Consider the following 17736-nt stretch of genomic DNA (forward strand, 5'->3'; position numbering starts at 1 on the left):
GTGTATGTAGATAAAAACGGCTCATTCTAAGGTAATAAAAACAATACAGTTCATTTTGTAAGGTCTTTATGTATTACCGAAAACATAGTTATTTATATTATATTGCATTGCTGTCAAGAGATCTTTCTAAAATTTACACACTGCACCTTTAAGTGTCATTTTAACTAAATTGTGAGATGATGCAAGTCAACAGCGATTTGTGTTTAATTTATTTATTAATTATTTTGATGTCTGGGTTGTGTTTGGATGACTATTAGATGTCTTTTTAAATGCAAAATTGCTGAAAAATAATAATATGTCTGGTTTACGCCAGGTTGTGGTATGCAATGCCCACTTCATACAATTCTCTTCTCTTAATAAGACCCATCACTACATTTTCTCATTTAAATTCATATTTAAAGCAGACAGTATTTATTATCACATACAGTAAGTCGCTACCGTACAGTAATTCTTGCATGTTGCTGCCGCCATTGTATTTAGGGAACGCCAGGGGCGAATACATGCAGTGCATTTGCCGAGCATCGTGCCTGTGTTTGTGTACTCGAGGCCACGTTCATCTGAAACACACACACATACACTTAATCCAGGGAAACATGTGTAAATCCCAGCTAAAATGCCAGCATGCTCAGGTGCTCCGAGTGTCATGGGAATACACAACACGCACACATATTTACACCCATCGTGCAACACACACACAGTCTGGAGACACCAGAGCTCACGTCCAGATGGCACCTCCATGTGTCGACAGCGACGGGAGCCGCTGGGTTACAGAAGACATCTGTTAACGCCGATGACGGTGGCGATGCTCAGAGTCTGCGTGAGTGTGTGAGGCTGTGAACTGTGCTACGCTCCGAAGGTGATTCACTACCTGAATGAAGCTTTGGCAACGCTGCGAGGTGACGGTGTCATTTATCATTAAATCTGGTGTGGCCTGCTTACGCCAGCAGTTTGCGAACTCGCTACCACTTCATTCATAAAAATATACTTTTTTCCCACCCTGGGTTTACACTGATATGCTTTCTTTTTAGTACTTTTGTGAAATGGAAATGATAAAAATACTAAAAATGTTGAATATTTGAACTTTGATGCTTGCATTTAACAGAAAGGGTCACATATATTTTTATACTTCTGCTCAGCTCAGAAGTATGTTATCGGCTATGTGGTTGTATCTGCAAATGTAACCCTGGACCAGAAGATCAGTAGCATGGGTATATTTGTAGCAGTCGACAAAAATAAATGGGTTAAAATTATTATTATTTTTCATTCAAGATATTTTGTATATTTCCTACCATAAATATACCAAAAATGCATGACTTTATTTGGACAACTTTAAAAGCCAAATTTTTATTTATTTGCATCCTCAAGAGTCTAGATTTTTAAATAGTCATATCCTAACAAACCATGCATCAATGAAAAAGCATATTTATTAAGCATTTAGATGAAGTATAAATTTCAATTTCAGTCAAATGTATTCTGGTTTTATGGTCCAGGGTCACAAATCTTGAATCTTTATCGACTTATTGCAAGGAACTGGACAAAACTTGGAGACTGACTTGTCAAATGGAGCGGGAATGTCCTGTGTGTATTTTTACTTTTGAAGACATGGCAGTCGAGATTGTGTTGGATTCGGTCTGTTTGTGTGTCTGTGTGTAAAGCTGGGATTTTCAAGTGCTTGGATACAGAAGCTGTCCGTGTGAACGTGTGTGTAGTGCGAGGAAGCGTTGCGTGCCGTTTTCTGACAGGTCAAGGTTTGTTTGGCGGCCAGCTTGTTAGCGTGGCGCGACTAGAAGGTCAAGGGAGCGTTTGATTGGCTGCCAGTTGAGTTTCGACCTGGCACGGAAAAGAAATAACACATAAAGAATAATATTCACGCACACACAAGAGACAGAGAGAGAGAGTAGCTCTTGTTTGGTGATGTTGTCAGGCACGTACAGAGAGATGCATATGTCTAGATGAACGTCATGCATTAACACACCATGCTTTATGTTGGCAGCTTTACCAACAGTTTATTGCAACGTCGGTCCTGGAGTGCCGATTCCCTACAGATTTTAGCTTCAATCTTGATAAAACCTCGCCTACTTGTAGTTTTCAGGTGACACTTTAGACCTTGATTGGTTATTTCAAGTGTGCTTGATTACAGCTGGAGCTAAACTCAGCAGGACATCGGCACTCCAGGACCGACGTTGTCTACCCCTGGATTAGGCCGGATACTTTTTGGCAATAGTATACACAATAGTATCTTTCTTGTTGTTTGTAACTGTATGTTCATTTGTGTGTGTTTGGGAAAATGAACAAAATATTAATATATCACAGTACGTTTGTTTCATTGAGATGACATCATCTTTCCGTAATGTTATCAAAAATTCCCAATTTTTCTTATTTAATATCACAATCGTGTAATAATAGTGTCATGTTTTGTGTGAGTCGGAATGTTAAGGATATATTTGTTTATTTTTGCTACAATTTGCACTTAAAGATATTATAAATAAATAAATCACATATATATATATATGACTTTCTTTATCGTGTCATTTTATATTTTTTTCTCACCGTTCTTTCCTATTTTAAAATCATTGTCGCTTGGGGTTATGGTTAGATTCGTGGTTTGCGTTAGGATGTAATTTTATGCATTGGTTTCTACATGTTTTTTCTACATGTTTTAAAACTGTTCTCGCCTGGAGTTGGGGTTTGTGTTAGGAAGTCGCAGAAAGTGATTCTAACCCCAACCCCAAGCGACAATGGTCAAAAAATAGAAAACAACGATGAGAAAACAAAATATAAAATGACACGATAAGGAAAGTCGTGCCACAGACACAAACAGCCATTGATAGGAATTCGTGCTGGGAAGGACGAAAAAGACATTCGTCTCCAGAGACACGAAAAAAAAAAAACGGAAATTCGTGTCATCAAACACGACTTTAACACGACTTGCCTTGGGACTGGGTTGATATATACAGTACTGTGTAAAAGTCTTAGGCCACCATGCCGGAATTGTTGTTTTTGCAATGTTATAGTGACCATATATAAAGTTTAATAGAATACATCCAGAAAATACAGGAAATGTGTATATAGTATTAAAAACTGTATAAAAAACCTCCCCGTCCACTTGAGGAGTAGCAGGAACTGCAGGATCTCTTCAACCTAAATAAAATTAAATCCTAATTTATAATTTTAAAGAAATTCGTCTTTTTACTTCATTCTGCTCAAAAACACTCAAGATGTGTTTAGTGCCAAGAGAGGTCACACGAAACACCCTCGATGCTCAAAGAAGAAATTTAGTCCTGAAAATTTAATTTTTTTGTTTTTTGTACATATTTCCTGTATTTTCTGTTTGTATCTTAATAAAATAGATTAAAAAATAAATATGAATGGACATTAAAACTTCTAAAACAACAAGGTGGTGGTGGCCTTTTGCACAGTACTGTACTCTATATATGTACAGTAGTGACCAAGAGTGATGTGCCACTTTAAAAAATAGACATCTTGGTTCTTTAGTCACCTGTTTTAGATGCGTAAAAAATTTTGTATGCATGAAGTATAAACCTAAGAAGGCTTGGCAAACAATAAAACACAACACACATGTGCCCACAACAAAGACTACAAAATATTACCACTGATTAAAGATATAATTGTAGTCAGCATCTGCAAATTTTTTTTTTAATTTAGCTTTAATTGAGTAAATTGAATGAATAATTTTTTTCAGCTTGCTGTGGTTTGCGCATTTTATTATTTTGTCCAATAAATACTTTTAACTTTTAGTGTTTTGTATATTTTTGCAACATGCACCTCATACTTTAATCAACATGATCTCACAAAGTTCCCTGTTATAGTCATGTGATATTTTGCTCATTTATCCTTGTCATTGTCACGGATCTCAAAATTTTTCCGTGTCCGTACCACGGACTTTCTTTTCCGTGTCAGTTTCACATTGTTGGTTACTCAATTGTTTTTACAATTTTAAACCACTTTCGCATGTGTTTGGGGTTAGATTTGGGGTTTGGGTTAGGATGTCACTTTAACTATTGGTTTATACTATTTTTTTTCCGTATTTTTAAACAATTGTGGCCTGATGTTAGGGCTAGAGTTGGGTTTGGGTTAAAATGTCATTTTATGTTACAGAAAGTCATTCCAACCCCAAACCCATGCGAAAATGGTAAGAAAATAAGAAAAACAATTGAGTAACCAATACGTGAAACTGACACGGAAAAATACAGAAATCCGTGACGAAGACACGGATAAATGAGCAAAATATTTTGTGACTATAACACGGAAATTCGTGAGATCAGGTTGACTTTAATGGTTTAATGCACTGTTCCCAAACTGGGTGGGGGGGCAAGCCCAGGGGAGCCAGAGTTTTATGACATTTTATAAAATACATTTATTCATCACAAATTTCATGTAATCAAACCTCAGAAAAATATAGCTACCAACACCACTTCATTGTATCATTGAATATGTTTCTTTTAATTTAAATTTTAAGTTTGAATGTTTTATGTCTTAAAGTTCCTTTGGGGGGCGTAATGAAGGGACGCACTGTACACAATGTAGGGTGCACTCCGAAAAGTTTGAGAACCACTGGTTTAATCTAACCTGAGGGGACATTAAAAGCAAATATTGTATAAATCCCCGCTCTGACATCACTTTTGGCCACTACTGTATATTAAGTATATGTAAATATTTGTAAAAAAAAAATGAAAACATACTCAGTATTTATGCAGTTAGTCCCGTTTTCTTTTCTGACACAGATGCATGTACAATAACAGAATGAGCATGACTGAAATTTGTATGTATAAATAGAGCCCTGTCTTTAAAACCAAAATTGGGTATTTAAATCACCACTTATAATAATTATTTCCTTCAAAACCGGCCACAAGGCTGATCGTAAACTCTTTTCCCGTCCATTCACCAGTCCTGACACGTTTGGCCGTGTTTCTCGGTCAGTGGGTGAGCCCGACGTGTATATTGAGCCAAACTCCAGACAGCTGAATCCTAGCAGCCTTGCGGCCTTCGCTTGACGTTTATAGAATCAGGAGGACGTGTTAATGTGACGTTATATATATATATGAAAGCGACCCAGCGCACACTTTCTCCTTTCATATCTCTCAATTTCTCCCTCATCATTCGCACATCACCCTTCCTCTTAGTTTTGGCACGATGGCCTCAACACAGAGCGGCTTGTGTTTTACACGCCTCATATTTGGTTCCCCAAACCAAGTCTGTTTAAGGGTTGTTTGTACACCGCTGACATTTATTTATTTACTTATTTCAAGTGTTGATTTGCAGGCGTTACGTAAGTTTGCAGACGGTTACTTGTGTATGGACATTGTGGACGTGGGCTAATCTGAACACAAGATGTGCAGCAAGTCAGATTTATAATACGTGTTTAGTCTGCGGTATTCAGTGTGAACGGACTTTATTTTGTTTGGTTTTGCGTCACTTTCGTGCAAATGTGTGTTTGTGTTTTGTGGAGTTTGTTTGCCCTTTAAGTGTCGTGTTGAAAACTAAACAAACGTCACTGGGGAGTAGGTACGTGTAGATCGACCTGTTGTTTTGAACGAATATAAACAAACTCTTATGGACATAAATGCTTGTTTTATTTGATAGTAAATATGCTGATTAAATTTCATGTTGTGCAGTCTTGTTTTATGATCATTGTTTTTGTAAAGGTCTACGATCAATTAGACTTTATTATAGTAATATGCAATGGTCTCATGATTTTTTAAAGGCCACGTATGATTTTATATAAATGTATTATAGAAAATAAAATGTTCAAACAATTGCTCAAAGAAAATTGTGAGACAGCCTATTAGGTACAAAATTTTCCCGAAAATGATGTGCACTGGCTTTTGTTTCTTATTGTTAAGTTTATACTTTGAGATTATACTTTCTTTTGGTTGTTTTAAAGTACTGACATGGATATTTTGGGAGGATTTTCTACTGTGGCGTCCCCCACTTACAGCTGCACAGAGACCCTTTCCAGAATCTGTCCAGAAAAGTCCCCATATAAACAAATCCCAGAGTCTTTATTCAAGACTCTGTCCAACTTTTTCCTGGTTCAGAGCAAAGTTCGCACCCTGGACCTGACTGGCTTCTCTGTATCTCTTTAGACAGCAAACAAACCAAAGTCCACAGCGGTGTTCAGTAGATTTAATAATATGAGCAAAATTGTAGCATTTTAGAAGCTGCTCATTATTTTAGTAAGAAATCAAGAAGCACAAATCCCTGTTTAATTAAATCCACATCTCTGTTCTGCCATTTTGTTGATCCCATCCCACCAGGGCTCTCGTCGCCTGGTTCTCTTAAGAAGCCGGGGAAATTCGATTTCAACGCTCTGTCCGGCCATTCGAGGTCTGCCCGCATGCCGTTCACCCATCACCCGCTGCCCATGCTGGCAGGTGTGAGACCAGGTGAGAGTTCAGAGCCCCTCCACCCCCCTCACATCCTTCCCCCTCCTGTTCCTGATCCCTCCAACCCACCGCCCTCGCAGGCGTGAACTCTGGCCGTGGTGAAGTTTGCAGAAGTCGTAATTTTGCCAAAGTCGTGTTCGTGTTGGGTGAAGGCACTCGGGTTTGAGCGTTCGCCATTCGACCCCATCACCCCACCCTCCACCCTCTCCCCTGTACGAGGTTGATTTGTTTTGTAGTCTTTGCTGTCTTGTAATGTGATCTTAAATGCACATCTAATTATCTCATAGATTTGTTTACTTTATTTTAAAGACTAGTGTACGTACAGTAATAGAAAGTGACCCGCTCTGTGTATTCAAAACAAAATCGAAAGCATATATTATTGACTTAAAAATAATAAAAGGAACAGAGAATAAAACAATGAGATAGTATGAGATAATCAAGAAAATTTTAATAGTTTCTGTAGCTATCACTAGAAAAGTATTTAACTTAAAAAAGTGAACCGATCTGTGTATTAAAAAAAACCGAAAGCATATATTATTGACTTAAAAATAATAAAAGGAACAGAGAATAAAACATTGAGATAGTATGAGATAATCAAGAAATATGAAATCGTTTCTGTAGCTATCACTATAAAAGTATTTAACTTAAAAAAAGTGACCCGATCTGTGTATTAAAAATAAGAAAGCATATATTATTGACTTAAAAATAATAAAAGGAACAGAAAATAAAACAATGAGATACTATGAGATAATCAAGAAAATTTTAATAGTTTCTGTAGCTATCACTAGAAAAGTATTTAACTTAAAAAAGTGACCCGATCTGTGTATTAAAAAAAAGAAAGCATATATTATTGACTTAAAAATAATAAAAGGAACAGAGAATAAAACATTGAGATAGTATGAGATAATCAAGAAATATGAAATCGTTTCTGTAGCTATCACTATAAAAGTATTTAACTTAAAAAAGTGACCCGATCTGTGTATTAAAAAATAGAAAGCATATATTATTGACTTAAAAATAATAAAAGGAACAGAAAATAAAACAATGAAATAGTATGAGATAATCAAGAACATTTAAATAGTTTCTGTAGCTATCACTAGAAAAGTATTTAACTTAAAAAAGTGACCCGATCTGTGTATTAAAAAAAGAAAGCATATATTATTGACTTAAAATAATAAAAAAGGAACAGAGAATGAAACAATGAGATGCCATGAGATAATCAAGAAAAATGAAATAGTTTCTGTAGCTATCACTAGAAAAGTATTTAACTTAAAAAAGTGACCTGCTCTGTGTATTAAAAAAACGAAAGCATATATTATTGACTTAAAATAATAAAAAAGGAACAGAGAATGAAACAATGAGATACTATGAGATAATCAAGAAATATGAAATCGTTTCTGTAGCTATCACTATAAAAGTATTTAACTTAAAAAAGTGACCCGATCTGTGTATTAAAAAAAGAAAGCATATATTATTGACTTAAAAATAATAAAAGGAACAGAGAATAAAACATTGAGATAGTATGAGATAATCAAGAAATATAAAATCGTTTCTGTAGCTATCACTAGATAAGTATTTAACTTAAAAAATGACCCGCTCTGTGTATAAAAAAAACGAAAGCATATATTATTGACTTAAAATAATAAAAAGGGAACAGAGAATGAAACAATGAGATACTATGAGATAATCCAGAAAAATAAAATTGTTTCTGTAGCTATCGCTAGAAAAGTATTTAACGTTGCATATGTGGCCCGTTCATAGTGACCTTTGTAGGTGTATAGGCAGACAGACTGAAACATAGACATACAGACAAACAAAGCCAGACAGATAGAAAGAGACAGATTGACTGACTGCATGGGATAGATTGTGGTTTTCATGCTGCTCTGTCTTTATTTTTTCTTGCTTGTTTTATGGTTTTGCTCATTATACAACACCGTCTTGTTGTGTGTCCATGTGTTGTTTTGTGTAGCGCTGTTATGTTTGGAGCTGTTGTTGTGTTGGGTTGTGGGGGGGAGTAATTTGTGCCTCCATCTTGAAGCTTTGGCCGCATCTCTTTCCCTAATGGGATTAAGGGATGGATGATGACAGAGTGAAAGAAATGGAGGAAGAGAAGAGAAAGCAGCCTGGGCAGCAGAGAGGGTATAAAGCAGAGTTTTGGCTGGGAGCGTCTGGTTACAGGGAGACTCTGGATGTTGGCAGTCTGTCCCGGGCAGCTGGAGGTCCTGCTTGGCCTGAGGAGAAAAGATCTCGGCCTCTTTCTCAAGAGACGCTCTTAATGTTCCTCTTACTGCAAATGAGTTATTAAAAAACACTGCATCTTTATGCCTGCATTTAGACGATTAAAGCAATGTAGTTTTATTTCGGTGTGCAATTTCCTACAGATCATTAATGAAGCGTGTTTCAATGTGCTCAAGGCTCTGTACTGATGTGAGTGCGTATCTGGCTTGCGATGCTCATTGTTATCCACTTTCGTCGAGTTTGTGGCATCTGTGGCAGTCTGGTTTCAAAATCATTACTTGATTTCATGATTACATGCACAGATTTTACTTTTTCCTTTGGAGTGAGTACAATATGTGTGGATGTTTGTGTATGTTTGCATATTTTATGTCTGTGAGAGAAATTAACCCGTTTAATCCCACCGGTCACATTTGTGACCGTGTTTTTTTTCTTCTTTCTGAAAGCTCTAAAAGTGTTGATGTTGGCTCTGGGCAAGAAATTAAACTTTTAAATGAAAAAATAGATTGTCTTGATTAAAATGTATCAATGTCATGTGACTAGGGTGAAAGGTCACATGACCAGATCAGTTTACTTCTTGCTTGCACATCTAGAAGAAGATGTCTACCTCAGACTACTACAAAAAGAGTTAAAACATCTTAATTAACAAATAGAACTATCAATTTTATACGTGGGGTCACTTACAGATATATTTTGATAATTTTTTTAACGGTCACAATTGTGACCGGTAGTATAACACACTGTTTCTAATGTAAATATGTCTAATTGAATTTTAATGAAGTCCGGTTATGATGTTTCCCACCGGTCACTTTTGTGACCGGGTATAAAACCTAATATTTCACTAACTTAACCAACATAAAATCAAAAAAGGCATAAAGTTTGTGTGTTAGGGAGGTCTAAGGAGTAAATTGCATGTATTCAAATTCCAAGAAAAAATTTGGGATTAAACGGGTTAAAAATAGGCTTAAACTGAATAAGTGAGCACTTCTAAATTTACAAAACACTGATACCACAAATATTTTAAATGATTTGTTGATTTTATATGACACTTATTATGACCATCTATAGTCTGACTAAATACACTGCAAAAAATTGATTTTCAAGAAAAAAATCTTAGTATTTTGTCTTGTTTTCAGTAAAAATATCAAACAATTCTGAAATTAAGATGCTTTTTCTTGATGAGCAAAACGACCCAAGAAAATGAGTCTAGTTTTTAGACCAAAAATATCAAATTTAAGTGATTTTGTGCATAAAACAAGCAAAAAAAAAAACAATAACAAATATGTGATTTTGTGCATAAAACAAGCAAAAAAAAAATCTGTAATTTTGTGCATAAAACAAGCAAAAAAAAAAATATCTGTGATTTTGTGCATAAAACAATAAAAAAAAACAAAAAAATCTGTGATTTTGTGCATAAAACAAGAAAAAAAAAATCTGTGTTTTTGTGCATAAAACAAGCAAAAAAAAAAACAAAAAAAATCTGTGATTTTGTGCATAAAACAAGAAAAAAAATCTGTGCTTTTGTGCATAAAACAAGCAAAAAAAATTATCTGTGATTTTGTGCATAAAACAAGCAAAAAAAAAAATATCTGTGATTTTGTGCATAAAACAATAAAAAAAACAAAAAAATCTGTGATTTTGTGCATAAAACAAGAAAAAAAATCTGTGATTTTGTGCATAAAACAAGCAAAAAAAAAAACAAAAAAAATCTGTGATTTTGTGCATAAAACAAGAAAAAAAATCTGTGCTTTTGTGCATAAAACAAGCAAAAAAAATTATCTGTGATTTTGTGCATAAAACAATAAAAAAAACCAAAAACAATCTGTGATTTTGTGCATAAAACAGGAACAAAATCTGTGATTTTGTGCATAAAACAAGCAAAACAACAAAAAAATCTGCCAATGGGGTAAGCAAAAAATCTTGAACATTTTTCATAAACACTTAATTCAAGAAAAATTCAAGAAAAAATTGGCTACCTTATTGGCAGATTTTTTTGCTTGTTTTATTCACAAGATCACTTAAATTTGATATTTTTGGTCTAAAAACTAGACTTATTTTCTTGGGCCGTTTTGCTCATCAAGAAAAAGCATCTTAATTTAAGAATTTTTAGATATTTTTATTGAAAACAAGACAAAAATACTAAGAATTTTTTATCTTAAAAAGTCATTTTTTTGCAGTATACTTTAAAAAAAAGAAACTTGTTAAAAGTCGCAATGAAATTGAAATGAAAAACTATATATGTATTTTTAATAGTGTTTTATTATTAACAAATGACTTATCTGTGAGCTTCATTATTTTTTAAAAATTCGTGTGTGCTCATAATCTTTAATCAAAAATGCAAATCTCCTCCCCTCCTCAAAACGATCTCTCTTCACTTCCGGTCAAAAGTATGGCAGGTGGGCGGGGTCCGGGAGAAGATCGCAGTGATTAGCAATTAGCAACACAACCCAACTTCAAACGATCCAATCAGATCTCGATGGACAAATTCAAATCCAGCCCTGCCTTATTTCATCTCAAAAGCCGTTTCATTCGGATATACGTCAACACGGGGAAAATAAGGCAATCGCTACTTCCGTTTCATGGCGACTTTAACAAAATCATTTTGGCTTTAATATGACAATTTCTTGCTCATTTCTACACTGCAAAAAGGAAAAGTTGAAACTACTTAAAAAATACAACACCTTAAACATTTATAACTAAGTGAAAAATGTAAGGTGAAAAAACTTAAAGTAAATGAGCTTATTTGAAAAAGCTTGATGATTTTTTTCTCTTATAAATTTCTTAGGTTTTACAATTGAAGTGAATCCAACTTTTTACAGTGTTTTTGTCCCTAAAGCTCATTTCAGTCCACACACACATCGTTTTTACTGATCCTGAATATAAATCACAGTCATCTCATGTCATTCACTTTATCAGTGCATCAGCTCAATGCTTTCATTGCTAATAATTGCTCTCTCTCTCTTTCTCTCTCTCAGCAGGAAGTCCCCGTGCCTCAGCTTCCTCTCTGCACTTCCCCTCTCCCTCCATCATCCAGCAGTCCAGTCCGTATTTCACTCACCCCACCATCCGATACCACCACCACCCGGGGCAGGACCCGCTCAAGGAGTTTGTGCAGTTTGTGTGTGCTGACGGATCAGGACAGGCCAGCGGTCAGGTAAGAGGAAGTGACATCATACAGGAAGTCAGTTCTCTTGTCTGCTCTTCTAAAACAATTAGACTGCATTTTACTTTTAAATGGAGAAAATTATTGCTCAAGTATGTTTTCTGTTTATCTATTTTATAATTTCATACACTGAAAACCCTTCTACGTTGAATGATCTCAATTGTTTGGGTAGACTCGTTTTGCTAATGGACTCTTTTTTTAAAAACTTCTCTGACTTGCTAAAAGCATTTTATTCTGTTTATTTTACGTTCATTGCACTTGAATGTTTATGGATTTTGTAGGTTAACAAGTTAAATGAAAGATTTTTAATTTATAGGTCCAACACATGAACATTAAGTAATGTTTGGGCATGATTATTTTATTGTTTAAATACACACTACATTAATGCTTACAGTGTATTGTAACAAAAGAAAATTTTTTGGATGCACTTGACCAAAAACTGAAAAAAAAAAAAAAATATATATATATATATTATTATTATATATATATAATGTTTAAACTATGAAAAGTAAATGTTGGATCTACACTGCAAAAAAATTATTTTCAAGAAAAACAATTCTTAGTATTTTTGTCTTGTTTTCAGTAAAAATATCTAAACAATCTTAAATTAAGATGCGTTTTCTTGATGAGCAAAACGACCCAAGAAAATAAGTCTAGTTTTAGACCAAAAATATAAAATTTAAGTGATTTTGTGCATAAAACAAGCAAAAAAATTCTGCCAATGTGGTAAGCAAATTTTTCGTGAATTTTCTTTTAATTTAGTGTTTAAGATTTTTGCTTACCCCATTGGCAGATTTTTTTGCTTATTTTATGCACAAAATCACTTAAATTTGGTATTTTTGGTCTAAAAACTAGATTTATTTTCTTCGTCGTTTTGCTCATCAAGAAAATCTTAATTTAAGAATTTTTTGATATTTTTACTGAAAACATGATAAAAATACTAAGATTTTTTTTCTTGAAAATCATTTTCTGCAGTGTACTTCGAACAATTACTTAAATTGGTAACATTTTATCACTTTATAAAATTTAAAACACTTCAAAATTTAAGGTGACACTTTTTTAATTACTTTAATTGGTAACCATTAAAAATGTGAACTTTGTGTAATGTAATTATTTCACTTAAAAAATAATTTTTATTGGTAACACCTAAAAACTTTAAGTTAATCGAACTTTTACTCGTTACAGTGTAATTATATTAATATTTGCCTTTTTAATGTCATTAATTTAATGAATCTAGATAAAAAAACTACAAAGCCATAAAAATTTAATTTTTTAAAGTAACAAACCACACTGCAAAAAAATTATGTCTTACTTAATATTTTTGTCTTGTTTTTTTTAAAATATAAATATCTAAATTCTTAAATTGAGATACATTTACTTGGTAAGCAAGTGGCTTAAGATATTAAGTCTTGTTTATTGAAATAAATTATGAAAATCAAGAAGGTTTCTTTTTACTTAAAACAAGTCAAAATATCTGCCAGTGCAGTAAGAAAAATAAACTTTAAGTTTATTAAATTAAGTTGAAACTGGCATTAAGTTTATTTTTCTTACTGCACTTGCAGATATTTTGACTTGTTTTAAGTAAAAAGAAACCCTCTTGATTTTCATCATTTATTTCAATAAACAAGACTTAATATCTTAAGCCACTTGCTTACCAAGTGAATGTATCTCAATTTAAGAATTTTTGTATATTTATATTAGTAATTAAGACAGAAATACTAAGTAAGACATTCGTTTTTTGCAGTTCAAAATTTGACAAAAGTAAAAAAAGTCTAATTAAACAGCTTTTTTATCTGAAAAAAAGTTAAAGTTAAAAAAATAAACTCTTATATGCAAAACAGTAATGAATTAATGCACAAACTTGACAGGCTTATCTTTATTCTGGGTTTATATTTTTGGTCGTTTTATCTTTTGGCCGAAAAATGATAATGGCAAAATCTCAGCGGCTAAAATTTTGATGGATCACCACTATTATGCTCTTTTCTTCTGTTATAAAAATGAAGCAAGTTCCTATGATATCTTGGCTATAGTACCCGTGTCTGTAGGATGAAAGAAATCTGTCTGTTTGTCTTTGATATGGACTACTTGGTCATTTTTCTGTATCTTGTGCTTGTCCAGACATCTTGAGTTAATCTGTAATTCTCTGTCCACCTCCACATTGAATCTCAGCACATATCCTCTCCTCTTTTATTTTTGAGCCCTGGTTTTGATTTGACGTCATTTCACGGATCAGAACCTCACCTCCTCATTCATCCTTCCCATTTCCTGTCCCTCACCTTTTACAAAAGTCCTCCATCTTGATTTTTCCAGCTCCCTCACTGCCCGTCTGTGGTGAACTCCAAACACAAGAAGCGAACATGCATTCACCATCATTTTGGTTGTTCCCCCTCAGCGCTTCACTGCCAGCCACCCCATCTTTTATTTTCGGGCGAGCCAGTGTTGTCAGTTTAGCCATTTGCGGGGTGTCGTGTGTGTCCGCGCTCCTCACCCTATTTGTGTCGTCTGCAGCCGAACGGAGGTGGCCAGAGCAAAATGCCGGGCTCCTTCTTGCTTCCTCCACCCCCCCCTGTGGCGCGTCCAGTGCCCCTCCCAATGCCAGACTCTAAACCCAGCAGCACGCCCCCCGATGTTGGACTCACCTCACCCACATCTCCGTGTAAGTGACCCCCCATCCCACCAAACCCTAGTTCGGCTGGGAGAAAGTGAGCCAAATGTCTGGCCACAGCCGGGCCTGTTTGTGAACTAAGTTGACCTCTGCAAATCAGTTTTTTTTTAAAGTGTGTCATTTCTACTTTATATTATTTAAAGATGATGCATAACTGAAAAGTCAATTCATAGTTTGATTCCTGCGAACGTGAAAGCATCGTGTTTATAAGTTTGTCAAAAATTTAAAAACTAAAAGCATTTTTAAAATTAAAAAGGATTCTTTCCATTACATTTATTGGTGCAGAAGTTACACAAATTACCATTTAAAGCTCTACGGTACTGGTAGCGCAGGAATTACCGTACTATCCCAAATATAAGACGACAATTTTTTCATGGAAATGACTGTCAAAAAATTATATTATCTTTGGGCCGGTTTACACAAGAACGCTCGAGGGTAAAAACGTAAAAATATTTTATCGGACGTGCCTTTCATTTACACACACTTTTGCGTCACCATATGCATGCAGATTTCCGCCCAAAAACGCTTGTATAAACGCGGAATAAAACGTGATAATGCAACGGCACTTTTGCGTTTTCTCTTTAGATCGTTTCCATGCCTTATATTCGAGTGCTAGACTATTGCATGTCAATCATCCTGTACACCTGCAAAAATGCGGTAGGCGGCGCCAAAAACAAGTTCACCTGGACTGAAGCAACCTGATAAACTACGGTCGTTTACAGTAACACACCAGAAGAAAATTTTACTTACGCACGTAGATTACTGTACATACAAAGTCAATGCAAAGACACAATTAGGTGCAAATTCGTATGGGGTGATGCGATTGACACAAAAATAAAATATTCAAGTAATCTACAGCGAGGAACGTGAAACTTCACTTTTGGTGTGTACGCAACATAAAGCAGACATCTATTGTTAATGAAATATTAATAGGCTATGTGTTTTTTTTCACAATGAGATGGAAAGAGGTTAGTTTTTATTAAGTACAGTTGGACTACAGGTTATATATGGTATACCATAAGAATGTGGGGGATAAAAGTGGTCTCTAATATTTACAAATGAAAGCATTTTCTTTATAAAGACATGAGTTGGTCTTCAAAAAGCATTTTTCCATAAGGTACACTTTAAATATCTTATAATCAGGGACGTTTTATATTCGGGACAATACGTTACTGTGCTGGATTGTTTCTGATCATTTATTGATTTTCTCTTATGAAACCAATTCAAAATGGATGCGGGTCTCAGCATTTTAATTTTCATAAAAATTTGAGGTGCCGATTTCACACGATATTACAACAACAGTCAGCCATCAAATCTCACTGAAAGATACAAATTTAGGGCAGTTAAAATGGACTCCAATACAGCTCTAGCAAAGTGCTGAATCCCTGATGTGAAAGGGCTGAATTCAATATTGTGCAATTTTGAGACACTCAACTCATCCTTTTACCATTGATTCTTTCCGTTGGTTTGATTTACGTTTGTTTTGGTTAAGTTTAAGTTGTTGGTTGGCTTTTGGCCTGTGAAATGGGCTCCAGTGCTGGTGTAAAGGTCACTTCAGTACGTACAGACTGATCTTGAACCTGCACCTATCAGAGAGGAGGTGGCGTATCGGGGTGAAAACTTAGATGTTCAAATGTTCACTCACCACAGACGGGGCACTGGACGGAGCACTTGCCTTTATTTGACTCTTTTCTTTCATGTTTCTCTTTATTTTCCTATTCTTTTCTTTTCCTTTAAGTGTTTTTTGTTTGTTTATATGTTTCTACTCAAACTTTTCTGTCTTTTTATGTGTTTATATGTTGTACGACACACTTAACACAACTGTTCACAAATGGCTGCTTTTTATATTCTTAAATCTGGTTATTTCAGCAGAAGTAAATCACTTGAGTTTCTGTGCAGTGATTTTACCACAGTTAAGTTGGGTTTGTAAGCTGAATGCTTAAAATTTGTCATACACAGCTTCTATTATATATTAACATTTTACAATAATGATATATACACTGCAAAAAGGACTTTCTTGCTTAGTATGTTTGTCTTGTTTGAAATAAAAATATCAAAAAATTATGACTTAGTGAATTTGTGCTTCAATAAAAAAAAAAACTCCCTATGGGGTAAGACAATTTTTCTTGAATTTTTCTTGAATAAAGTGTCTAAGAAAAAAAAAATCTAACCCCATTGGCAGATTTTTGCTTATTTAAGTACAAATTCAATTAAATTTCAATTTTGTCTATAAAATAGACTTATTTTCTTGGGCCATTTTGCTCATCAAGAATTTCTAGATATTTTTACTTAAAACAAGATGAAAATACGTTCTTTAAAAATACACAAATTTCATTCTTTGACATGACCTTACTCGGTCAATATAAAGTAATTTAAAATATCAAGGTTATATGTTCACAGAATGTACTTTACATTATGTAAAATGATTTTATGTAGAAAACAGTAAATCACAAAAAAATACTTTAGCCGAGTTTTCACAGGCAGCGCCAAATATGTGACCTTGGACCACATAACAGAAGTCATAAGTTGCATAGGTGTCAATTTCCTACCGTAAATATATCAAAAACGTATTTATCATGTGTTGCTAAGGGCTTCATGTGGACAACTTTAAAGGTGATTTTCTCAATATTTTTTTGCACCCTCAGATTCCAGATTTTCAAATAGTTGTATTTTAACCAAATATTGTCCTATACTAACAAACCATACATCAATTTCAGATCTTTATTAAACTGGTCTTTGTGGTCTAGGGTCCCATATCAGCTATTTTACAATGAAAAAATAAGAGTATAGAAATCATCACATCAAATAGTGTCACACATTAAAAGTGTAGTCAGAAATGTAAAATATTAATTTTACACCAGCTTTTTTTTTGATTTTCACAAAAGTTAAATGCGTTCCAGAAAATGTTCTTCTTTAAATATATGAACATACAATATATCAAATGAAAGAACAACTTTAAAAACCCTCAGCTTTTAAAAAAAAATCATCTTATCTTCATTTGTTCTCTTTCATCACCTCTCAAATATGGGCAGGTTTCTTCATAAATACAACATTTTGAGCAAAAAGCTGAAATAATAAAGGACTTTTGTTTTAGATTCAGAACGAAGATTAAAACATACACAGAGTTTATACTGTTTTTGGACTAGTGGATGCTTCAGTGTTTATAAGTTGGGTAAGAGAGACACCTAGTGGATAATAGCTGAAATTTGGATTGCGTATTATAATAAATAAATAAAAATTGATACATAAATATTGTATTTATATAT

General features: G+C 34.1%; 1 protein-coding gene across 19 annotated transcripts in view; it reads left to right on the forward strand.

The window, feature by feature from the left end:
• nfixb (nuclear factor I/Xb) overlaps positions 1-17736 on the forward strand; it is a 189707-nt gene that overhangs the window by 161112 nt on the left and 10859 nt on the right. For 9 of the 19 annotated variants that reach the window (XM_073813763.1, XM_073813766.1, XM_073813765.1 and 6 more), the window contains 3 exons: positions 6279-6407; positions 11618-11796; positions 14314-14461. In XM_073813763.1, the coding sequence (XP_073669864.1) occupies positions 6279-6407; positions 11618-11796; positions 14314-14461 (456 nt within the window). The remainder of the gene's footprint in view (positions 1-6278; positions 6408-11617; positions 11797-14313; positions 14462-17736) is intronic. The other 10 variants (XM_073813764.1, XM_073813767.1, XM_073813774.1 and 7 more) reach the window with 6 other exon arrangements.

Source organism: Paramisgurnus dabryanus, chromosome 3 (assembly GCF_030506205.2).
Source record: "Paramisgurnus dabryanus chromosome 3, PD_genome_1.1, whole genome shotgun sequence".
Taxonomy (NCBI): Eukaryota; Metazoa; Chordata; class Actinopteri; order Cypriniformes; family Cobitidae; genus Paramisgurnus; species Paramisgurnus dabryanus.